The sequence below is a fragment of the Calidris pugnax genome, unplaced genomic scaffold (assembly GCF_001431845.1).
Source record: "Calidris pugnax isolate Ruff unplaced genomic scaffold, ASM143184v1 scaffold20, whole genome shotgun sequence".
In the NCBI taxonomy this organism is placed as follows: domain Eukaryota; kingdom Metazoa; phylum Chordata; class Aves; order Charadriiformes; family Scolopacidae; genus Calidris; species Calidris pugnax.
The window spans coordinates 30858580-30883714 of record NW_015094510.1 but is presented as its reverse complement, the minus strand read 5'-3'; the positions used below and the strand labels follow the sequence as shown (position 1 = coordinate 30883714).

The following is a 25135-nucleotide window of genomic DNA, read 5'->3' as shown; positions in this document are numbered from 1 at the left end:
GCAGGTCTATTTCCTTAATTTCGTTTAACCATATTAAAGTCTGGAATACATTAATTCACACTTTTATAGTCAGAAGAGACTGGTAAATCTGTTAGGTTGCCTTGTCTGACCTTCTATGTTATGCAAATTACAGAATTAAACTCACCTAGCCCCTCGGTGGGTAAGCCTGGCTATTTATGCCAGATATTCAGTGTTGATGGGCTTTCTTGGCAGGCCTGGCTGATTGATTCACTTAGGGGCTGGTTTTGAGGAGGCACAAGAGGACACTGTAGCTTCAATTTACCATTTAAATTAAGGTGAAAACTGAATGTCATGGTATTTCTTAATTTCTCATACTTTCTGTATGATAAGGACTAATTCCAATTTAGTTCTTAATCTGCAGATTTTGGGGTTCTTTTCTTTTTCCTCTCTTTCTGTCTTTCCCTCCTATTCTCTTTTCTATAAAATTCATTTTCTCAGAGGGAAAAAAACCCAACAGAACAGGTTTTTAAATAGAGGTGAACATTTTGATCATTAAAATGCACACATTAGCGTTCCTTTCTTTTATCCAATAGTTCTGCCTTGCTTTCATGACATGCAGTGTAGGATATTTCGATTTAAGTTGCAGAATAACCAAGTCATAGAATCATAGACTACCGGGTTGGAAGGGACCTGAAGGACCATCTGGTCCAACCTTTTTTTCGCAAAAGCATGGTCTAGACAAGATGGCCCAGCACTGTCCAGCAGAATCTCAAAAGTGTCCAATGTTGAGGAATCCACCAATTCTCTGGGGAGATTATTCCAATGGCTGATTGTTCTCATTGTGAAAAATTTTCCTTCTGTGTCCAATTGGAATCTCCCCTGGAATCATTACGCCTTGTCTTTTCCATGTGACTCCTTGTAAAAAGGGAGTCTCCATCTTTTTTGTAGCCACTCTTTAAATACTGAAACAGGGTGATAAGGTCTCCCCTAAGCCTTCTTTTCTCAAGGCTGAACAAACCCAACTGTCTCAGCCTTTCCTCATGGCAGGCTTCCCAGTCCTTGATCATCTTTGTGGTCCTTCTCTGGACTCTCTCCAGCCTGTCCACATCTTTTTTGTGGGACCCAAAACTGAACACAGGATTCCAGGTGTGGTCTGACAAGCACTGAGTCATTTCACAGTATAATTTTATTCCTCCAGTTTATTTAATATTATTTTTTAAACTGAAAAATAATCACAGTCACACATCATTTGCATTGATTAAAAAAAAGACAACCCCCCCCCCCCCAAAACCCAACTTACATTGTACTGAAACAATTGCTATAGATATTAAAAGTGACCAACATGAAGAAAAAGTGTTCTTTTGACTATTTTGATTTGAATGTTCAGGTTTTCTGCTAGCACAACTAGGCATAACCTCTATAAATGTCACTTGAACTACTTCAGTTTACACCAGTTGAGAACATGGGCTGTCTTACTGTGTGTAGCTTCACACAAGGTTTCAAACTGCAGATTCTCTTGTTGTTGCTACTGGTTTCCCCAGTGTCATGCAGGCTGATGTTCTCCAGGGAACACTCTTCCCTTTTCTTGCTTTTCTGTCTGCTTTGGAATGACACCTGGTTGCTTCTATACCTTCTGCTTGTGCCAAAGATGACAGGAGCATCCATTTCCAGGGGGAGATTCCCATTCAAATGGGGATACATTCAAATACCTTTGAATTCTCTAATTTCAGGGTTGCAATCTGGTGTTATCCTGCTCAGGGAGTCACAATGCAGTCCTGACTCATTTATCTGAATGACATCTGAATTCTCAGTACATATAACAGGAATTTCACAAAGAGCTGAAGGATTAGTTTAAAAATATAACGATTCTAGTGTTATCAGGCCTATTTCTTGGGACATGCTAGGACATCCTTGAAAGATGCTAGATGTGCTCAGATTACTGGGAATTAGTAGTGCTCACGATCATGTAGGATGTATCCAGCATCTCACTTCAATACTAGACAAACTTAAAATGGTGTAATGCCCCTTGAAATGCTAATAATTTCTTTTTTTCTTTCCTATTAAGTTAATTCAGTCCCAGACTGACATACAGCTATATAGTTCCATATATACAGTATAAATTTGGTGGTAGGTAGCCAGTGTTTGTTCACAGAACCTTGCTGCCCTCTAATAAATCTGTACGCCCACATTATTATTTCCATGTACTACAAGCTGCTCTGCAGCCTATGACATGGCACTCAACTGTAATTAGCACCAAAATATGGAGTTAGTATGCAGGACACGGACAATTCTTTTGCTCCAGATGCTGTATTCAAACTGCAGCGGTCCATTGAAGAAGTAGAGATAACCTAAGGAAAAGGAAAGTTAAAATTGATTAATGCTGGGAAAACTGTGTTGTCACATTAAAATTATCCATCAAATAAAAATTAACCTTTTTGTTTTAATTTTTTAATAACTCTTTAAAATGCAGTATTTTAGTATTTAGAATGCTGAGCTAAATTGTAATAAATTTTCAGAGGTTCTCATTCCATTTGCCAGAACTGGATCAGTGTTTTAAAATAACTAATATTTTAATTTAGTGTCAAGCCCTACTTTTTATTACTATACAGCACTTGCTTAGGGAAAATGCAGGGCTTGCCTGTTAATGTTTAAGACTCTGATTTGGAAACACTCCTTGAAGAGTTGGACAGGAATGGGCTCCCTTTGAAGGAATGGACACATTATAAAACTTCCATATTAAGCATATCACTTTAGGTTCCCTAAGCAAGGTGGCAAGTCTCTTTTGGGCTCCCACAATATATACGTACACAGTTTATAAGAGCATTTTAGCCAGAGGGATCAGAAACCTGATTCAGCTCAGAACAGAAGTGTTGAAAAAATCAAAATTCCAAATGACAGATTTTCCCACAGAACATTAATCTTAAGTTTCGATAACAATTAATTGTAATAAAGTTTCACTGTCAGATTATGTACCATTTCTTTCATAGACTGCATCCACTCGATCACCAATTCCTGCATATTCTTCCTCTATCAGCCTGGGGTAGCCTGCTTCCATAACCTCCGCCTCTTCATCGTAACTATATTAAACACAAAAGAAAATAAAAATTCAGAGGACTTAAACAGCCTGGGAGTTTGATCTGTGCCCGTTATATTCTTCGAAGTTATCTATGTCAGAAGTAGCCAGCAGCTTTTAGGTACCTTATGTCTAGTGCAATAGTGAAACTCAGAGCAATAACCAGGGCACTCCTCCACCAGAAATACAAACACTATAAACACAAAACTAATAAAGCTACATTTTCAGAACTGACTTCTAAAGTACATATTATATGGAGATGATTGTACTTGAATGTATTGGCACTGGAAAGAAGTAAAAATCTGGAGACAAACATGTCTCCAGCTTACCTCCAGTACTTGTTTCCAGTAAAAAAGAGAGTCTTGCCCGTGTCTTTAATATGGACAGCTGCATCTATTCTTTTCATTTCTTTCGGGAAACCCATTTCATATATCTTTTTAGGAAAGTCTTTAACTATGTCGTAGCCATTCAAAGCCCAGACTTTCTTGCCTGAAAATAAGAGCAAAGCATGGATGAGTCTTTTTTAAAGGCTCAGCTTTGAGAGCAGAATAAAACAAAGATGCCATGATCCTTCTTTTCAAACAACTAACAAACTCTTAGGTCACATGCTCAGAAGGTATTAAGCTATTTATGATAACTATGATCCTAGGCATCTAAGTGTAATTGTACATCTGCTAATTCACTAAAAATTGTATAGATTTGCACAGGATGAAATCAACAGAGTTTGGTTTTTGAGCAAGGGAGGCAGGATGTTTTGTTCTTCTATTGATTACCTTTACATCACTCACCGAGCTTGATTAAATAATTGTATTTTTCTGCCAACAACAAAATTGAAAACTCACCCTTAAACATGAACACAAGGTCTTTGATGGGGTTTTCATAAGCTGCATCTATTTTGTTTGGAAGCTCTGGCCAAAAGGATTTAAGTAACACCAGTTCTGCCTCAACCATCTGAGGGTGCAGTCGCCAGAAAAACCTAGTTGAGAAAAAGAAAATTTTACATTGCTTGTCATTCTGCAGAACAGCAGTATCTTTGACGCACTATAGTAAAAAATGCTAATGGAAAATTAAATTATTTTCCAACATAGATTTTTCAATACATAGAACTCCTGGTAGACCTTTCCTTTCCATAGTGACCTAGCCGCAGACCATTTCTTTCACTCATACAATGACCATCTCAAACAAATCCCAATTAATGAATCTTTTTTTCATTTAGAATAAGAGAAACACGGCTGCCCCATGTAAGGCCTCTGAATGCAATACAATTTCATTCAAATAAATGTTAGTAGATTTGTGCATGCTGAAGAAAGGTCTGTAGAATGAAAAATGTGTACAAATGCTCTCAGTCTTCAGCCATAGCATAAATCCTGTCTAAAAAGATAAATGATGTAGTTTCTTAGAGGCATATATATAGTGATTTGGGATTTTTAAAATTTATGTTTACTTGGATCTTTAGCAAAAAATGTGAAATGGTGTTTTCACTTGCTCAAATTTTACCCAGTACCCACCATCCATGATAGGAAGGTTTCTTTACCTGTCCTTGAAGACCAGCATTTCTCCACGAAGTTCTGTTATTGCATCAAGTGATAACTCTGCGTCACATTTCTCTGGTGTTTTGGGGTGTTTTGGATTGGGATCTTTCTCTCCAGCACCTGGAATCATACAGTATGATCTAAGTTTGACAATGCTGATTTCCTTTCTGTGGGTCACTATATCGAATAGGACATGGAAGAGTTCCCAAACAGAATGGTGATTTGTACTGTGAGAAGTCTGTTCTCTCTTTCTTTCCTTTAGCCAAATACATTCATGGACCTTGCAGCTCAGCTATGCTGCAAATATGTTAAACGGACTTGCTTTCTTTATCGCAAGCTTTGAAGGTCCCCCAAAAGTTTTATTCTTTTTGTGATGAAACATGAATATTTCTGTTTCTCCCTTTACACTGTTTCACCTTCTCTTTTGAGGCAGGTCAAAAATTATAAGGACTCTGCTCCTCACCCACCACCACCAAAGGAGACAGCAGAGACCAACTGTACTCTGCAGTGTTACTTCTTTTTTTTTTTTCCTATGGATTTTCTTTTTTCTGTGGATTACTAAATCTAAGCATCTTCTGTTCCTGAAGTTTGGGTGCCAAGAATCCACTGAATTGGTCTTAATCAGTTATGACCGTTTTTATTGAATGTCTGCAGCTCTTTAGTAACTGTGCAGTGCATCTGTAACAGGTTATAATGATACAGGAAATATATATTATATATTATACAGACTTACCATAGAGCTCTTGGATCCCTTGTACGTCATCATCAGGAAGCACAAAACCAGTTTTTCCAGTGTATGTGTAAATTGGAAACATCAGAGCTCCAGGATCTCTAGAGTGTTCAAGTCCCAGTGAATGACCAAATTCATGGGCCGCAACAAGAAACAAGTTATACCCTATAAAAAACATGGTGAAAGTAGATGTATAACTTCTTGTAACACCGAAGTGGTGTTACAACCATGTCAACAAACATTAAAGCACCAATTGTGCTTTAACTTATGGGACAATGAAGGAGACAAGTGGATTAATGGAAGAATGATGTATAACTGTTTCTCTTTTTCAAACTGCCATGGTTTTTGTTTTAATAAGGGTCTAATTGATTGAGTATCTCATAGCTGCTGTTCAACCTAAATTTTATTTGACAATGTTGCTCAGTAGGCAGATTTAGATTTCTTGAAATTTCTTAGCAACACTGGAAAGTTTTTGGGTGAAATCTTGGTCCAAGTCAAATCATGAACATTTCTGTCAGGAATTAATCTCTGGTAGAGAATGCACTTTTTTTTTCCAGTATTCACAGAATCACAGAATGATAGGGGGTTGGAAGGGACCTCTGGAGATTCATCTAGTCCAACCCCCCTGCCAAAGCAGGTCCACCTAGAGCAGGTTGCACAGGAACATCTATCTCCAGGCGGATTTTGAATGTCTCCAGAGACAGAGACTCCACCACCTCTCCGGGCAGCCTGTTCCAGTGCCCTGCCACCCTCAAATTGAAGAAGTTCCTCCTCATGTTTAGATGGAACTTCGTATGTTCAAGTTTGTGCCCGTTACCTCTTGTCCTGAATTGGCTTTAATGGCAGGAGAGTGAAATAACACAGTGATGAAAAAAAATAGTGCTTTGTTCTATTTTTCCTATATTGTTCTCTGTTCTGAATAGGCAAGCTGAGGAATTTTCAAATTAGATGTAAGTAGCTGATTTGCAGCTTAGTTAAGTATGTGGGCTTTCTATAGGCTTCAGTAAGGCAATTCCCATCAGTTTGTGATCAGAACTAGCTGGCCTTAAACTCAGTGAAATGCCAAGCTGGCAAAATACCTTGTAAGTGACATTTTTTTAATCACTGCACTTTGAAGGTATGTATCTTAAAATTTATGATAGGCATGTGTTATACTTCCACTTATGATTGGAGATTATACCCAGCTTCCTATGAGTAGACAGTGAACACAATGACTAATGAACAGTAAACAGGCAAAACAAGCTGTTTACAGACACCAAACAAGATTAAATTGTCCATCTACCATCATTTCAAACAATCTCAGGAACTTCTGTTACCTCGAGAATCATCTGACCAAGCTTCATCATCATCAAAATGGGCATCTCCTCCATAGTCTGGACCAGGGGGGAAAGCATGAGCCAGTAATCCAGAGGGTCCATCGAAGGGGTAAAAGTCACCATGTTCTGTGAAAGAACATTCAAAACAATGAAATCAATTATCCCGTTTTATCAGCAGCAGTAATTATAACGTAAAAATAATTGGTTCTGTGTTACCTTTAGTGCCAAAGGAGATCATGATATCAGCTATACCACTTCGTATTCTGGTGAAGTTAAGCGGTGTCACATCAGACCAAACTTTGAATGCTTTTTTGAAAGCTCTGTCTACTTCAGCGCGTCTCAGATCTGAAGTGTAATTCATAATTCTATCAAACAGATTAATATTTCCAGTTAAATAGTGTGAATTGCAGAAAATGTGTAATACACTTTCATTTGATTGTTTCACCTCATTATTTTTTTTTTGTTTTCCTTCCAATGTTCTTATCTAAAAACAAAGAGCTCAGCAGCTGCATACAGTATTCAAAAAAAAAGATCAAAAACATTTCTGTTTTCATTAAAGTCATTCAGAGACATCTGAAATGATCTAACAGCTTTCTGTAATTGGTTTTATATGCACCAGAAGATAAAGAAAATTACATATATATTCTGTATTAAGTCAAATCATACCAGTAACTTCAAACCCTCTTTTTGCCATATAAAATATCTCATGTTCCTCACTTCCCGGAGGACCAAAACATGATCCAAAGAGATTTTTATAGGCTAAAATCATCCATATTAAAGTAATATTTATCACCAGATACTGAACTGATAGAGTTCAGTGATATCATATTTGGAATCTGCTAAAGAAACTCCGGTTGCAGCTGGTCAAAACCCCCTCTTGACGACCTCACGTTATTAAGGGAGAAGGAGCTACCACATGACCTGTCAGCGCCATAGCTTCCCAATGTCAATTTTCTAAGGTTATGGTGCAGGGTTTGCCTAAGCAAGAATAGATATCTACATCTGGATTGTGAAATGGAAGAGGGACAAGGATCAGTGGCTCTCACAGCCACATTGCACAGAGCAGTTTGTATCTACACTGCTTTGCCCAGGACAAGACCTATGTGAAATAGACACTAAATCAGGTCAAAAGTAGAGCTAAAGAGTCACCTAGAGATCAAGTGCTGTGAGGATCAGTGGTGAGGCATGTGATCTTAGTCCCTAACTCTCCTTCACTCAGCACTTTGGGTGTGCCCAGAGTGTCTACATGGAAGCCAGAAGAGGAGTTACTGGCCTTCACCACACCAGCTTTCCTCCATGACACAGTGCAATGCACAGAAATCGTATTTACTTCCCTGGGCTGTAAGGTGGGCTTGGGGGACTTTTCCAAAAGGGCTACTGAAAGGATTTAAAACTGCAACATGAATTTTGCCAAACTCAACTGCATCCTTCTCCCATCAACCTCGTATACTGAGCATCCTATTGGACAACGAAAGAAGGTAATAACAGTAATAACACTCAAAATGCCATGCGTTTACCTGTATGTCAAATTAGTTTTTGACCACTTCAGTTTTCTAGGGAAAAAGTTATACTCCCCCACATCTGGGACGCCACATCTTGGTTTCTGCATCAGCTCATATGTTTCTTCATCTAATTTGCCCGTCACCTCCAAGCCAAAAAATGCTTGCATTTCTCGAAGTTTAGATGCCACCGTGTTGGCACTCTTCCTCATTATGCCAGCAGGGTTTGGACGGAGATCATAGTGATTCCTGAGATAGCGCTAAGACGAGAACAAGAAGTATTAAGCCTAGTTTCCAAATAGTTGTAACTACACATCTTACTATTTATAAAACATGAAAATGAATTATTTTATACTGTACCTCTGCAAACTGAAGGTCTTTCTCTGTGAATTCATGGCTGTCTTCAAGGGGAATAGGGATTGCCAGGCAAAATGGCAAACCCAACAAGAAAAAGACAACTGAAAGTCTTGATTGCACCATGTTGGATTTGTGAAGTCTGAAGCCCTGCTGTTCTAGAGAGCAGTTACCTTTACTTTTATAGTCCCAACGCCGTGAGTCACCACTTAGGGACAATTTAGAACTTCCTTGTCACAGAAAGTAAACATGCTTAGACGGCTACTTTTTCTCTCCTCCCCAACACTGTGGTTTAGGCATCTGTTGTCCCACTTGAGGGCTCTGAAACTGTATCCTCGTATAAACACAGTCTCTGAATATTGACATAGGTTGTGGGAAGAAATGGGCAGAAGCAAACCACACTTTTTGATTATTTTGCAATAACTTACACTGGCAATAACTTTGCAGTAACTTACTTTGCTAGAAAAATTGCTGTTCTACTACTTGCTAGACAATAAAATTATATAGCAAGCTTTGTGACTTTTTAAAATAAATTCTGCATCCTTTCAGTAGTTACACTAGTTCAACATCAATTTTGAATAGTTGGAATAGATCATACACAGTCCTGTTAATAAATATTGCCTTGGCTGATAAGAAATAACATTATAGAGTATACAACAGGGTATTACATTTCCTTGTTTCTGTAAGGAAATACAGCTCAAAAGCATTAACACAAATTTTCAGTCTTCCAGAATAATTTACTGCTTGAGATGTACCTAAACCCAGAAATACTAAGTATAGGGAAATAGTTTTGAATATTTAATTTTTTTTTTATTATTAGTAAAGCAGGTCATTTGAAGTGACTATTTTGTACAATCCGTCTTCCTTAAAAAAAAATAATTTAATTTACTTTATGAAGGGAGTACAGACATAGATCAATGATATAGCTACTACGCTGAGAGAGGTAATCTACCAGCTATGGTAGGCAATGAATCTGTGTGTCTAGAAAGACAAATATATGTGATTTTGACTTACGATTGGATAATAGGATACATCTGGCATCATGACAGACATGGGAATTATTATACTTCAAAGCTTAAAGATTATTTCGGTTTCCCCTGGATCTCTCCAATCTCAGCTGCTGCTAAGATTGGTGTTTTTTATATTGGGGGTGGTGAAACACTGGCACAAGTTGCTAAGAGAGGTGGTAGATGCCCCATCCCTGGAAACATTCAAGGTCAGGTGGGATGGGGTTCTGAGCAACCTGCTGTAGTTGAAGATGTCCCTGCTCTTGCAGGGAGGCTGGACTAGGTGACCTTTAAAGGTCCCTTCCAGCCCAAACCACTCTATGAGTCTATGAGTCTATGATCACATCATGTATCCAAAAGCATGAATCCAAGGGGAGATGTTGTTTCACCTGGATCCACTTTCCTCTTTCATGGAGGCTGCTCCTGCATGGAAAACCTTAGGCAGCTTTCTGGTAAATACTGGTACACACTTTCCAGAATACAATACCCTGCCACAGATGTTGCCTTGCTTACAAAACAGGAAAAGGACAAAAATATGTGAAGTTGAATGCGTAAAAGCTCAATTTGTTACTCAAACAATATTAGCCTTCTGTCCTATGATGACAAACAGCAAAAGCAAATAAAGCTGGGAGGAATTTGTTATGTAGGTTATTTCTACCTCACTGCCCATCTCAGCCAGTGCTAAATATGATTACAAATAGGGATAGACAACATCTGTTCAGACAGTTTGTATGTTCTCCATTATACTGTCCATCACCAGCTGTGAGACTTTTTTATTCAGCAATGGTGGCATAAAGGCTATTAATTATCTCACCTTTTTAAGAACTGCTCTCCCCTGAAGTGCTTCAGGACGAGCACTGTATCCATATTGCCAGTGTCTTCACTATGCTCCACTCCTTGATAATGCAGACTGTCAGATTATGTATAAGTTTAACTCTTTCATTAATGTTGGGGTACTCGGTTACATGGTAAGCAGAGTTTACAGCGAATTTTGCTTCCTTTGTCTGGAACTTAGGAGCAGTGGTGCTGCCTTTCTTTCAGGTTTTCATGGCTGTAAGGAGTACTTTCTTGAGACCATGAAGCTGTGGGTGTCACTGCTCTGCAGTCACTACTCTGTCTGAGTACCAGACATACCTCAGAAATCTATGAGTAAAATGAATAGTTTAAAACTCCACAGGTAACATTCCTGTGAATTCCAAATGCTTTCAAATTAGCTTTCTGGTACCTAAGAGAACACAAATGTTGTATCACTTTGCAGTGATATACAATATACAATAAAAAGCTAAAAGTTTTTTATTCTGTGTCAGGCACTTATACCACTATTCCTTCTCAGCTCTGATGTTGGAATCTTTGCTTTTGAAACAGGAGAAGTTAAACTCCTAACCATTACTGCAAAATGTCCTCAGTCCATCACACTTTATGAGAAAATGATGCCAAATTATTCCTGAGTGGTTTCAGGGTTGTCTTAATAAATATAGTTTAACTAACTGGTAATTAACAGTCAAACCAAGTAACCAGAGACAATATTTGAATGATATAAATGTAGAACAGGAAAAAATAATTATTTAGCTAGGCACAAGAGTAAAATTAAAGAATAGTGTCAGCCTACTGAATGATCGTCCAAGGAGGTGTGGAGCCCTGCTCTTCAAAACATTTAAGCTGAAGCAGTCAAAGCAGTAGTAAATAGAATTTTCTTGCATGAGGAAAATAATAGATTAGGTAGGGAAGAAAAATTTTTCAGTTGCTAATCCCTGTGATTTTTTTTTTACACAGATGTTCTGATATCCTGTGAAGCTCACAATGAAAATTCTTTCAAAAACTTTGCCTTTGATACCCTTTGCAGAGCTGTCCTGAGGGATTTCCAAGGAATATTTGAAAAACTGGAAAAAGTAATTATAGTAAAAAATTAAAACGGGCAACTTTTCTGAAAAAAGCCTTCTTTTACTAGATTTGTGTAAGAAGAGATGCATAAAGCTGGGTCCTTCACTATTACAAGACAATGAAATGAACAAGTGAAAAGACAGTCCAGTGTTTTGAACAGATTCTGTAAGTGAGTAGAAAGAGAAAAAAGGCAGGGAGTTTGTAATTATTTTGTTATAGAGAGTAAATCAAAATGCTAAAACAGAAATTGATTTCTGAAAGATTGCATGTAATGAGCCACCTGAGAGTGGACTATGGCTGAATCATGTTTTCTGCATATTCAGTTGATTCCCTTGGGAGCCTTGGCCATGTAAATATACACTATCCATTACACATTTTATTGCTATTTATATTACACAGGTGGCTAAAATCCTATATTGAGACATGAATTTTTATGTCCTCTGTACACAAACTGAAGCACCACTGGTGAAGGACTGAGCAAACAAACATAAAAGGGCCAATGAAAACGAGCAGTATTCCCCCTTTTTCCAAAACAGCATTGTAGACATAGTGTGTGATTGTTTTTTAAAAAAAAGCCTTGACAGAGCTGGGAACTAAGTACAGACCTCTGAAATTGCTGTATATTACCTTAATAAGTTGAGTCTTTAAAGCCTCAAGCACGTTTTTAAAGTTGGCAATGATAGATGACAACTTCAAAGCCTGCCAGTGTTGGGCAATGTAAGATACAAAATCTATGGCTCAGGCTCAAGTGATGCCACTGTCTGAGTTTTGTTTTGGTTTTGTTTTTTGTTTTTGTTTTTGTTTTAAAAAAACAGTCAAAAGCTGTGGAGAGAGATGTAAATGAAGGTAAAAGGAGTTGGCAGTGGTTCATAGACCTTGTGCTGACCCCAGTGCAAACAAGCAAGCATGGAAAGTTACGTTTTAAAAGCACTGAAACCCACAAAACTGCTGAATAGTAAGATTTCAACAAGCACTGCAAAATTTCTGCTGTTCTGACATCCTGTGGGTGTGGGTAAAGTTAGCTGGACTGATGGTAATTTTCACAGGCACAGCAGAGACTGGAACAATCATGCCAGTTTGCTCCCCAAGGAAAAACGGGTGAAGAGGGATGGGAGATGTGGCAAGAAGAAATGAAGTGCCTTAAAGCAGCATTTAGGTTCTAATGATTTGAAAACAAGAATCGTGCCAACCATATGGTTTCAACATACATTTTGCTACCGCAAATAATTGAAAGGTGTCATGTTTTGATTTACATTCTGTGTTTGGTGCCCAAAATAGCACTGTATAGTGAATGTGGTGAATGCTCTGTGACCCTGAAACAGCAGATGCTCCACTTAAGACAAATAAACAAAAGTCAATGGGTCGGTTTGTTAACGTTTCTTACCACAAGTTGTATTCCAAGTGGAAAGTCTTCAGTGCCTAGGGCTACGCCATCACATTTAGATCAGCTTCCTCTGGGAAGAAGGACGGTATTCTGAGGCCTGTTGTGCAGCTGGGTAAATGGAGTCCCAGAGTAGTTTTAAAACACACATTCTGGCTCTGCTTCTCCAGGTGGGACTCCATCTGTGGGACCTGCTACAAGAAGGGAACCAAAGACAACTGAAAATGGTTTCTATAAGCAGCTCTTCAGCTGGGATGGCGAGGGATGTTACACCAACCTGACTCCTTTTGATATGAAACAGCAGCACCTCTGTGCTGTTTGCTGGCAAAAAGATGCAATTGGGGTGCCCAGAGGTGTTCAGCAGGGTCCTGTGCCAGAGGCAAGAAACATTATAAACATGTTTCCAAGAGGGTCTTGTTTGAATGAGTCCCTGTAGACCCTGTGGACCACTAGGTCATCCAGAGGCAAAGGGAACTGTGGATGGGCTGCCTTTCTGTCAGCCTGCAGCACAGTGCCTGCATGAGCTTGGCAGGACCTGGGGGCTGCTGCCACCCTGGGAGCTGCTGCTCAGCAGTACCTTCCTTCTGGATCCAATGAGCTCCAAGGCAACATTGAGCCGTAGATGAAAAGAAGTAAACTTGGGCTCCTTCCTGGGTGCTGTGTGTCTAAACCCTCATTATAAACAATGCACTCTATACACTCACTAAGCCCTAGACAGCAGCTCGGCCTACACTAAGGTAGACACCTTGGGATTATTTCAGCTGCCCACAAATAGATATCTCATGTTTGAAGGACAAGGAGCTCTCATCAGTCCTATGTCATATCTGACAGTCTCATGCAGATGTCTTGGGTTCCCTCCTGCATCTCAAATGGCATTAGATGCCTTTCTTCAGGATGCTGTGTTGAGCCCCTCACAGCTGGGCTCTGCTGACTGTCATGGAGCCGACTGCTGTGGAGCCCTACCATCTGGTGCACACAGAGATACGTCAGTTTAGGTGCTTCAGTTCTGAAGCTGAACTTCAGGCCCATTTTCTGCTGATGAGTAAACCAGGGGCCGTTACGTTGCAGAGGTTTGTTGTGTTGCTCTGCGAGGTGGCAGCTCCGCAGCTGGAAGGCAGTCGGGTGCTGTGCATCCTTTACCAGGAGAGTGGTCCAGCTCACAGCTCCACCTGGCCTTGGAGGAACAGGGGCTCCCGTCTCATGCTGGCAGCCAAACTAAAAGAGAGAAAATGCCTCAAAAAGGTGCAAGAATCAAAGTTTTCTCTGTCCAAGCAACTCCTCCACAGGTGAAAACTCACGGGATTCAGGAAAACTGTCCCAGAGAAGCGAGGGTGTCCCATTCAGCTGCTCCACGCGAGGCAACAGCTGCAAACTCCCATGGAGATCAGACCATGCTCTGCTCCTCCTTACCACTCTGAACGCCCCTCAGGACTAGAACTGGCTTCCAGTACACTTCCAGTTCTGGTCTAACCATTCTATACGAGCTACCCACAACTTTTTCTGCTTCAGGATAAATGTAACATGCTAAACTATCTGTTATAACTTGACAGTTGCCACCTTTCTAATAACTTTTACCCACAACTTTTTCTGCTTCAGGATAAATGTAACATGCTAAACTATCTGTTATAACTTGGCAGTTGCCACCTTTTCTTTTTTTTGCATATGCAGTGGTATGTCACTCGACACTCCTCCACTCAAGACCTGGCTCATTTGTTGTACTTCTCACTGCAATCAAGCCAGTGGTCCTGTATCCAGGCTGCACTAACTGTTTGAGGAAGATATTTATAGCAGTTTCTGTAATTGAATTTTATTGATTCTTGAAAGAAATACATGGAACCTGTTAAGAAAAAAAGGTAATTATTTGAAGAATGACTGCAGCCGTTATGTTCGGAGATTGTAAAAGTATTTTACTCTTTCCTAATGGTTACTTTATTACTTTGTAAAATGTGGTACCCAATTGTCAAAATCCAATACTCTCTGAGTGGGCTCTTGCAAATATTCCACACATGCAGGATTTAATGCTTAATACAAAGTTTACATGCTTGAAATTATTTGAAGTTACATGGAATTTTCATTTAGCACAGTGACCCAAGCAGCAGATATAGCCTCCAGTCCTATTTGTGCTGAGACAAGTTCAGCTTTCTTTGCAACAACCATGCCCATATATTCTTCCCTGAGATTCATGAGCACATCACCCTTACCCGTCTCCTCAGAGCCTTCTTACATTGTAAGGGTTCATTGACTGGTCACATCAAGTATAAAATATCCAGTTACCTTTATTGCCAGCGAACCGCAGGGAAACACTGACTTTGTGTCTAGCCAACATAATTTTGCTCCTAATGGGAAGAAGCTGGTCAACAGTATGAAAAAATGGAAAATAAAACCTCAGGAATCCAGTTCAAAGGTAAAAACTTAATTTTCTATATCTGTTTTTGAGACATCTACAACCTTAGTTTTCTATTTTTAAAATCCTAATGTTTACATTTGCAAATGCTCACAAAAATATATTTAAAGGCTACCTCAGTAGCACTCTGGCTCTCTGACACTCATAATTAGGTCTTGGTATGTTTTGATGTATTTTATTTCTTGTGTCAGCCCAGAAATATGTATAATATGTCTTTGAAATGTTTTAATTTTAGTTCTTCCATCATGGCAAAATATGTTCCCTGTCTGTCAATTTACTGTTTTAGTAATATTCTATAGCAACTTTATTCTCAAATCTTAAGACCTCCACTATGAATGGATAACAATTGTTCATAGAAAGACAAAGTTCATTGCAGATATAAAAATCAACATTTGGACGATAAAAATATTTGATTATTTATTTATATAGCTATTCAACATTTCTTTCTAAAAGTTTGGATACTCAAGGATTTGAACAAACTCTTTGGATGAAACAGAAATTTTGCATGTTAAAAGTCTAAGTGGAGTTTGAACTTCAAATTTGTGGATTCTACACCTTCAGGAAGGAAAATGGTTACTTCAGGGATGTGAAATAAAAAGTAATGTCTTCTGAAATGTTTTGGTTCAGACTAATTATTTATGAAAATTGGAACTAGGAGTCTAACAGAAACACACATATCCTTCTGTCTCCACAAGCTCTTTGCTCTGATGTATGTTAACACATTTGTTGTTAGTAATGAAGACCACACATAATTTCTGACTCAGCTTTCTATTGATCACCACTTAAGAGCACTATATCTTCTATACCATTTAAGTGATAACAAGTACCATCATTACTGAATCCAGACATTTCAAACCAGTGCTGGCTCTAGTACCCAACCCCATGAAAGCCTTTATTAGCCTAGATATTGTAAGAGGAAATGCAGCAGAGGAAGATGACAGGTTAATTATGTGGATTTTGAGGAGACGAGAGAAATCCTCTCTTCAGCACCAGTGAAAAATATGAGAGTTGTGGCTGCGGTTCACAAGATAATGATCTATACTGAATGAAGCATTACCAGACACTTTCCAAATGCATCAATCATTAAAAGTACAGCTTAATTGAACTGTATCCCTGATGCTTTTTCTTTTTCCAAGAGAACACCTACTGGAATTTCCACCTGGGTGTCTACACCAGATTTCTTTTCAAGATCAAAGTCCTCCACATATCCACACAAATAATTCAGAATAACATTAAATGAATGAAAAAAATTGCATTTAAATGACTAAAAAGAGATAGCATCACAAACCCTAAGGACAGGTGCTTGTCCCTCACAGAAATGCGTGGAAGAAAAGATCTTTAAGTGAAGCTTACTCTGAACCTTTTATTTGTAAGGAGATTTAGGAATAAAACTATATATTTTTAAAATATTTAGGAAAGGAAGTATGATTCTTAAAGCCCTGATTTTTGCTTGCCAACCATATTCATGTTGTTTGTACAGCTGGGCTTTTTAAAAAGCAGTTTCTTAACTCTATTGCAAAAGCTCTTGAGAATAAGGGGGGAAAATACCTCTGATGCATACAGTTTTATAGGAAGCACCACAAGCAAGTGGTAAGCTTAAAATTAAGGTTTGAGTTACTGGTAAGAAATTACTAAAGGAGGATTTAAGAAAATTTGTAGTGCTACCTGGCAAAGTGTATGTTTTCAACTATAAAGGTTAGTGCCACAGAAATAAATGTCTCATCTTTTTCTATTACAAAGAAATATAATATAAAGTTGGCCATACATTTAATTAAAAACTCACTCCCCTTTATGGATCAAATTCAGAGGCCACTGAGGTGGTGGGGGATGGAGCACCTGCCCTGTGAGGAGAGTCTGGGGGAGCTGGGCTTGCTCAACCTGAAGCAGATACGGCTTCAGGGGGACCTAACAGTAGCTTCCAGTGTCTATAGGGAGGGAGGTCTTTGAGGAGCTGGAGCCAGGCATGTCACTATGGTAGAGGGCAAAAAGGTAAGAGACAGTGAGCATTGACTGGAACAGGAGAAGTTCAGCCTGGATATAAGGAGAAACATTTTCCCCATGAGGACAGTTGGGCAGTGACACAGGGTGCCCAGAGAGGTTGTGCAATGTCTGTCCTTGGAGGCTTTCACCCCAGCTGAGTGAAACCCTGAGCAGCCTGGTCTGATTTCAGACCTGATCTGCCATGAGCAGGTTGGACCAGAGACCTTTTGAAGTCCCTTCCAGATGAAGTTATTCTGTCATTCTATACCTTAGTATCAGCAACAAAATACCAAAATTAGATACTTTGAAAACTTTTCATAAGTATGCTTACGTGTGACACTTAAGACATACTGTAGTTCCATACATTACAGATATTTGAGTATGAATTAGTCTTGGTAAAAAACCAACCAACCAACCAAAGGTTTCCAAATGTTGGCTGTCACTTTGAAATCTATCTGTAGTGGATTCTCATATGTTTACTTTGGGTTTTCTTAGTCATGTTCAAATTTATGGAGTAATGTCTTCATGATATCAGTGGCTCTTCAGTTACTGTGAAATACTGGTCAGAAACAGATATAGAAAAATCAACCAGCCAATACTGTTTGCAAATGCAAAATAACTTCAATGTGATTCAGACTTAAGTTCTCCAGATACATAATCTCAATGTTTTGAACATCTTATCACAGAAACACAGAATCACATGGGGTTGGAAGTGACCTCTGCAGATCATCTAGTCCAACCCCCTGTCTAAATTACTAGCCCGTCTGAAGTCACAAGATATGTTGCACACTAAGAATCCTCCATACAAATAATATTAACACAGCATTTTCAGCCATTATTACACATTTCCTCATTTATTTTTCTTCCATTCTCTGACATTCTACCCTTTTCAACATGGCCTCTGCTGTACAGATGCCCTTCTGTACTCACTTTCAGAAAAAGATAACAGCTTCCATTCCTCTTTTTCACAAGACCTAGCACACAATGACCAGCTTCCAATTGCAAATACTTGGGACGGGGAAAAAACGATGAAGTTTTCTCCCACAGAGTCCCTGGTAAAATGTACTCAGTCTCTCTGCCATGTGGCTTTAAACACTGAGCACTTGGAACACGGTAGCTGTAGGATGAAATGAGAATGAAAAGGAGAAATTTCTGCAGCATTTCTTACAAGTCTTTAGAAATTAATTTCTCATCACAATATCTCTGTTAGATCTGCTGAAAAGTTACAATCATGTTTCCTAGCCTTGGCATTCAAAATTTTCTTTTCTGTACAAGCAAATATCAAGAAGTGACACCTTTCACTTCTTCCTCTTTCCTCAGCAGGCAGCGTGCTCTGATTCACTGCAGTGACAAAGAGCATCTGCTGGTAATTCAAACTGGTTAGTAGGGTTAAAGGATTATAGAAATGTAAGATTAGAACTATTATTGGTTAACAGAAGATGACTTGCCAAGGCTGTGATCTTTGCTAGAAATGCTTGTTCATATTGATGCTGAAAAACTAAACTTCAATAGATTACAGGTTGGAAGGAACCTCTGGGGGGTCATCTTATCCAACTCTGCTCAAACAGGGCCACCTAGAGCTAGTCTCCTTGGACTATTTTTTACACCTGAATCCTTGTGGACAACAGGATGACCATGAGCCAGCAATGTGCCCTTGTGGCCAAGAAGGCAATGGCATCCTGGTTGCATCAAGAAGACAGTGGCCAGCAGGTCGAGAGAGGTTATCCTCCCCCCTCTACTCTGCCCTGGTGAGGCCCCATCTGGAGTACTATGTCTAGTTCTGGGCTCCCCAGTTCAAGAAGGACAGGGAACTGCTGGTGAAGCTACTGCAGGTTAGGGGCCTGGAGCTCCTCTCTTATGAGGAAAGGCTGAGGGACTTGGGTCTCTTTAGTCTGGAGAAGAGAAGGCTGAGGGGGGAACTGATCAACGCCTATAAATACTTAAAGGGAGGGTGTCAAGAGGATGGGGCCAGTCTTTTTTCAGTGGTGCCCAGTGACAGGACAAGAGGTAGCAGTACAAACTTGTACATAAGAAGTTCCACCTAAACATGAGGAGGAACTTCTTTACTTTGAGGGTGGCAGAGCAGTGGAACAGGCTGCCCAGAGAGGTGGTGGAGTCTCTATCTCTGGAGACATTCAAAACCCTCCTAGACATGTTCCTGTGCAACCTGCTCTAGGTGGACCTGCTTTGGCAGTGGATTGGACTAGATGATTTCCAGAGGTCTCTTCCAACCCCATATCATTCTGTGATTCTGTGATTCTGTGAAACATCACATGTATCAACTTCTGACTTACACCTAAACAAAAATTATAAGTGTTGTTTCTATGTAGTATTAATGCAGTTGACTTCCAGAAACTGGAAGTCTTCAGGCTGAAGAAGACTTTTACAACATGACAGATCTACTTTTGGTTATGAGGGAATTTGACTAGGAGACTAAATTTCACATCCATGCAGCTAGCAAAGTAGGAATTTGAGGTTCACGCATATCTCAGATGAGTCCCTTGTTGCTGATAAAGGGCTGAATCCGTTCCTCCTGCCTTTACTTGTGTGAGAAGGGATCAATCCAATTTTTAATCCTGTCTCACGGAGTACCTAATTCTCAGAGCGCAAAACTCTGATTGCACCATTAAGTACAAATATTTTCATTCAGTTTTGCTGAATTGCTTCAGTTTCTCCATTAAACATGCAAATAACTAAATGATCCACCTAGCTCAGTATTCTGTTTTTTAGCAACGTTAATAAGAGATGATATCTAGGGAGAACACGAGTCTGATGAGTTTTTGACTGGTGCTGGCTGCTTTCACAGTCTTCTACAATAGCAAGTTCCAGATATTCACCTGTCACCCTGTAAGAGATGTTTTCATTTCTCTGTCTTAAATCAGACTTCCGTGAGCCTGATGAAATGCCCCCTGTTTCTAATGCTGTAGGATTTGGTACACAACAGCTTTACATTCAGTTTATGATTCACCTTTGTGATTCTGCAAATCTCAGTTAAATCAAGTTCTTGATCTCCTCTTCTCCAAACTCCTAACTTGCTATCTGATCCATTCACTTAATAATTTAAATTACCTTTCTAGGTACTTTCTTCACTGTCATTGTACCCTTTCTGAGATTTGGAGAACAAAACTGCACAAAGTACTCAAGAATTGAACACAGGAAGGTTTTATATAGTGGCAAAATTATGCTCTCCATCATTCATCTTCTCTAGCACTTATCCTGATGATGCCCAGCACTTTCTTGATTTCTTTTGGCTGCCACAGCATACTGAGCCAGTGATTTCCAAGTGAAGATTTATTCTTGTAGAGTTCACTCTTGCTCTTATACAATAAGCTGCTTACCTTCCAAATCCAAAAAGCAGAAGAAATGTGAACTAACTTAAAATCAAAGCTGACATGCTTGGAGATTTTGGCTACTACTCCCTTAGTGGTAGAAAAAGCCCAACTCTAGAACTGCACACTGTCCTCTAATATTATCAAAACATAAGGATTGTTTGATGTTATTGTGCAATTTTAGCTGCATTGCTTCATTATCATTTACAGGAAAAGAATAAATAACAGGAAGAAAAGATCAATTTGCAATTCAATGCTGACATGACAAAAAAACCCTGATGTGGCTAAACAAACTGTAAGTTAAATCATAGGATATACAATGTGCTGTGCACCGGATAAGTGTGTGGTTTTTTCTAAAGCTGTGTGAATAACTTATATTTTTTTTCAGTTAGAACAAGTTTGTCTTTCTTGTCAGAAGGAAAAAAAACCCACACATTTCATGTGTCTTTAATAAGAGCTAAGGCTTAAGCAAAACCAGTTTAAAACCCATGGGTAGCATTAGTAAATACAGCCGTCAGACCCAGGGAAGTGATCTCCCCCTCTGTTTGGTACTTGAGAGACCACATCTGGAGTGGTGTGTCCAGGTTTGGACTCCCTAGTACATGGAAGAGGCTACTAAGATGGTCAGGGGCTGGAGCACAGGACATAGGAGGAAAGGCTGAGAAAGTTGGTTTTATTCATGCTGGAAAAGAAAAAAGAAAGGGGAAACCTTACTGCTGCCTACAAGTACCTGATAAGAAAATGCAGAGAAGATGGAGACAGAGTCTACTTGGATGTGCACAGAGGAAGGACAAGTGGCAATGAACACAAACTGGAACATCGGAAATTCCATTTAGATATTAGGAAAAATTTCTTTATCACGAGGGAGGTAAAATATTTGAATGGGCTGCCCAGAAAGGTTTTGGATCCTCATCCCTGGAGGTATTCAAAATTCAAATAGTCAGGTCCCTAAGCAACATGGTCTAATTAAACCTGTTTTGAGGAAGGGGTTGCCTGTATGACCTCTGAAGGTACCTTCCAACCTAAATTAACCTGTTACTGCAATTCTTTGAATGATGGCTGTTATTGATCCAGCAGGTCATTGGAAGGTCTTCCAGAAGGAACTTAAGTATCTTAAGATCTGAGCTGCTAAGAAACAACACTCAGCACACTGCTCTTGGTTTGCTGACTTTTGTGGGTCTAGTCTGACTCATATTCCTTCTGCCCAGTTCAAATTTGTGAATATTTTACTTTTTGGTGAATGAAGTATTTGTCTAATATATTTTCTTATCTCTGAGTTTTCTCAGATTTCATAGCAGTGAGTCAACAACAAAATTCTAAATATTAGTCTTCTAGCTTCAAGCTAGCTTCTTCTAGCTTCATCTAATAAGCATTAGATGACTAATCCTTATATACATCTATTACCTAACTAAGCAGCTTCTTGCAGGGTACATAGTAAAACTGAGAAAGATTGGTCCCAAATTTAAAAGCTATCTGTCTTTTTCTGTGCATTCATTTCTGGCAGTTTGTTAAGCACCTCAATTTAGTCCTCAAATTCAAGTCAATGAAAATTCAATGGTATGTATATAGAGGAGGATCCTAAAAATATTGGTGAAATCACCAACAAATATTAATTTACAGATGAGTAGTATCAATAAACTCATTAAAGACAGTCGCAGATTTCAAAGTCCAGATTCTAGCGCATGATGGAAACTCTAGCGCATGTTGCTCAAATGAAATTTGCAAATTAATTCCTCAACCAATAGATCTGAAGAAAGGGTATCCACTGCTAATGGCTTCCCAATCCAATTTCTACATAATCACAGCGTGTTGCTATTCCAACTCCAAATAAATACCAAGTTGACAACCCCAAATACATACATCTTTGGTAGATTTTTCCCTTTAAATTCTATGCTAGGCACTCTATTAATTCCTGTGCTTAGCACATTCATTTGAGAAGGAAAAAAATATCAAAGTGACTGGCTAAAAATTTCTTGAAAATGCTGTTTACAAAGGCTTTGTAAGAAGATATAGTGTTCAATATGGGCTGTTCTTAATTCTTTCATTATGGAACTTAGATGTGTGAGTGAGCATCATGTAGATGAGAGCTATAAAATGCTTGAGAACATAAAATGGGTAGTTAGGTTGCCAAAGCTAACATGCAATTGGGCATGATTAGTTATTATTGTGCCCACTTTAACCTAAGACAATTGAAACTGTTCTCCTGTGATTTGATAAGATTTGGTTGGTGGTTATTTGAGTCACATAAAACTATGACTCAAGTCTGAGTCTGAAACTCAGACAGCATTTTTAGATTATTAAAAAATTGAGAGACAATTGAAGCAGGGAACTCCTCTGTCTTGTTTACCTAAGGAATGAAGAGTAAGGTGTTTCACAGACATTTGAAAGCAGAGGTCTTTGCAGTGAGTCACTAGTGGACTTTCCACTAGTGCTATTAATTAAGCATAACACAAACTGCTGAATTCTTAAATGAGCTTCATGTTTAAGAAGTCTTACATTAATATCTTCTAAATACCAACTCTTTATATTTGAAGAAATACAGATCTACCCTTTGCCCAGACACAATCATGTGTTTTCATTTTCTAAAATTCTTTGGCCAAGTGATCCATTTAATATAATATTACTTTATATGAGTCCCCCTTTTCAAGTCTATAGCTGTTGATAAACACTGCTCTGAAGAACTTCTAAATCTCTTTGCAAAAAGTAAAAAATGTGTTTAAAGTATCTGAAAGCTCTAGTTAATTTATTCACGTTAGTATTTTCAAACAACATACGTTGGATATATATGGTAAAATGCAAGCAGCTTTCCCACTATTTATCTGAAACGCTCCACAGTATCAGGACTCTGCTAAGTCAAAGATTTTTCTGATTAAACCAAATATGTGTTTTCAAATACAATCCTATGTGGACATCAATACTAATATGATATTTATTCAGATAATTACATATACAGATATTAAGATATTATTCAGATCTTATTAAGAACTTGGATATCTCTCCATGTCATTGGACTAGGCTATGCAGACATTGAAAATGTGTCATGGGAAAAATCCTGCTTAGTTTGCCCCAAAGGCCTTTTTCGTTGCAACATTCTGTTTAGAGTAAGCATTTTCTGTTTCTACAACAGAATCTGGTGCTTCAGCCCTGACATTATTGATCATAGAAGCTGCAGAATACTTCAATCGGGGAATTCTTTGCTGATAGCAACAAAGCTACAGAGATGTTGATTTCTCCAAGTATCAGGGGCTCTTTGTTAAAAAAGTTTGAGTATTGTCTGACTCAGACTGAAACCAAACCAAACCAAACCAAACAAAGTCATCACAGGGGGTAACCGTACTTGTCAGTCATCTTTATAGAGTAGGTGGTTAAATTCCAATGTAATGACCCTTATCTTGATGAACGAGGGGCAGACTTCCAGTGGTAAAATGTTGAACCTCTACAGCTCTAGGCTAAACCCCAAACCTGAGATGCTGTAACAGATCTACCTACTATTAGAATGGGCATGGCACAGAGGAGAATGCATAATACACACTGAAATTGTTTACTCCTACACAACCTGAGTTAATGAAATTTTTAACAGCAGTATCATAAAGAGAGGTCAGTCATGCCTTTTTCGTAACAAAAGCCATTAACCCAACAGTTATAAACAAAACAGTGATTACAATCCTTCTACTGTAACATCTGATTGGATGGTTAGTTGAGGGGACAAGGGTCTTTTCTACTATATGTTATCTGTCTTCCATGCCATATTTATAAACATGTACAATCCTCTAATGAAGAGTAGAAGTTTTCAAGATTACCCCATTTCACATAAACTGGGATTCTACACAGGCCTGGGGTCTGAAATATGTATAGAGATGCAACAAGAGAGATCATGTTAGCAAACTAGACAGTATCATATGATTTAGGCATTAGGAGCACAGAGCACTGAGACAAAGCAGTGAAAAGAAAAGACAAGTTAACAGTGTACACCATTCACAAAGGGGATTAGACCAATTCATTTGGGAGGATGACTGTCACGAGACAAAGGGAGAAAGATTTGATGGAATTACTTCCCATACTCAAACAGAGTTAATCAATCAGCAGCCCTGCTAGTGGACGTATTTATTTTTCCTGTGAAAAGGAGACATAGAAGAAAAGCCAATTTATGGGTTGAAACTTTTTCCTCATATATTCATGTTTTCCCCTCTCCATTTCTCTTGAAGGACTAGTTATAGTTATACGAAATGACGTACACTCTAGTTGCAATTCACTGCACATGAGCATACTAAAAATGAGACTTTTTTTGAGAAAGAAATGTCTCAAGAAATTTTGCTTAGTTATATATCTGGAGGTAGCTTCCTAATTAATGAATTCTTGGTAAAAAAACACCTCCAGAATGGACATAAATAAAAGAATCATAACAAAATACAGTCTAATTGTGTTCTTTATCTGAAGTCTCTATCAAGAACAACTAATAAACTTCGAAATGTGAAATTATTAAAATTAAAGAGGAAACAAAGTGAGGGGGGAAGAAAACTACAGCCCAAAGTTTGGAAAGGTGAAATACCTATAATCCTAGGTGTCCCAGAGCTGATGGTCTGTATTAGGCCACAAAATTAGCTAAAAAGTCCAGCAAACACAACACATGATTCATATTCTGGTACTGAACCCAGAACACCTAGAAATTAGTAGAATAAGCAAAAATA

The 25135-nt window shown here is 38.7% G+C and overlaps 1 protein-coding gene across 1 annotated transcript; it reads right to left on the bottom strand.

The window, feature by feature from the left end:
- Positions 1-1894: 1894 nt before the first annotated feature.
- Positions 1895-8592, bottom strand: LOC106902395 (collagenase 3-like). Its single transcript, XM_014965811.1, has 10 exons — positions 8472-8592; positions 8130-8371; positions 6829-6977; positions 6613-6738; positions 5300-5461; positions 4569-4686; positions 3877-4010; positions 3364-3523; positions 2935-3038; positions 1895-2309 (listed from the first exon to the last, which is right to left on the bottom strand). The coding sequence occupies exons 1-10, from the start codon at positions 8589-8591 to the stop codon at positions 2209-2211; spliced, it is 1416 nt and encodes a 471-aa protein (XP_014821297.1). The 5' UTR covers position 8592; the 3' UTR covers positions 1895-2208.
- Positions 8593-25135: the final 16543 nt, after the last annotated feature.

What these genes read in the sequence shown, in the direction of transcription:
- LOC106902395 (XM_014965811.1), bottom strand. Translation starts at nt 8,591, where the DNA reads ATGGTGCAATCAAGACTTTCAGTTGTCTTTTTCTTGTTGGGTTTGCCA. An exon ending in AAGACCTTCAGTTTGCAGAG is followed by an intron (nt 8,372 to 8,471) that starts GTACAGTATAAA and finishes TTCTCGTCTTAG; the next exon opens with CGCTATCTCAGGAATCACTA. An exon ending in ATGCTGGTCTTCAAGGACAG is followed by an intron (nt 4,011 to 4,568) that starts GTAAAGAAACCT and finishes TTTCTCAACTAG; the next exon opens with GTTTTTCTGGCGACTGCACC.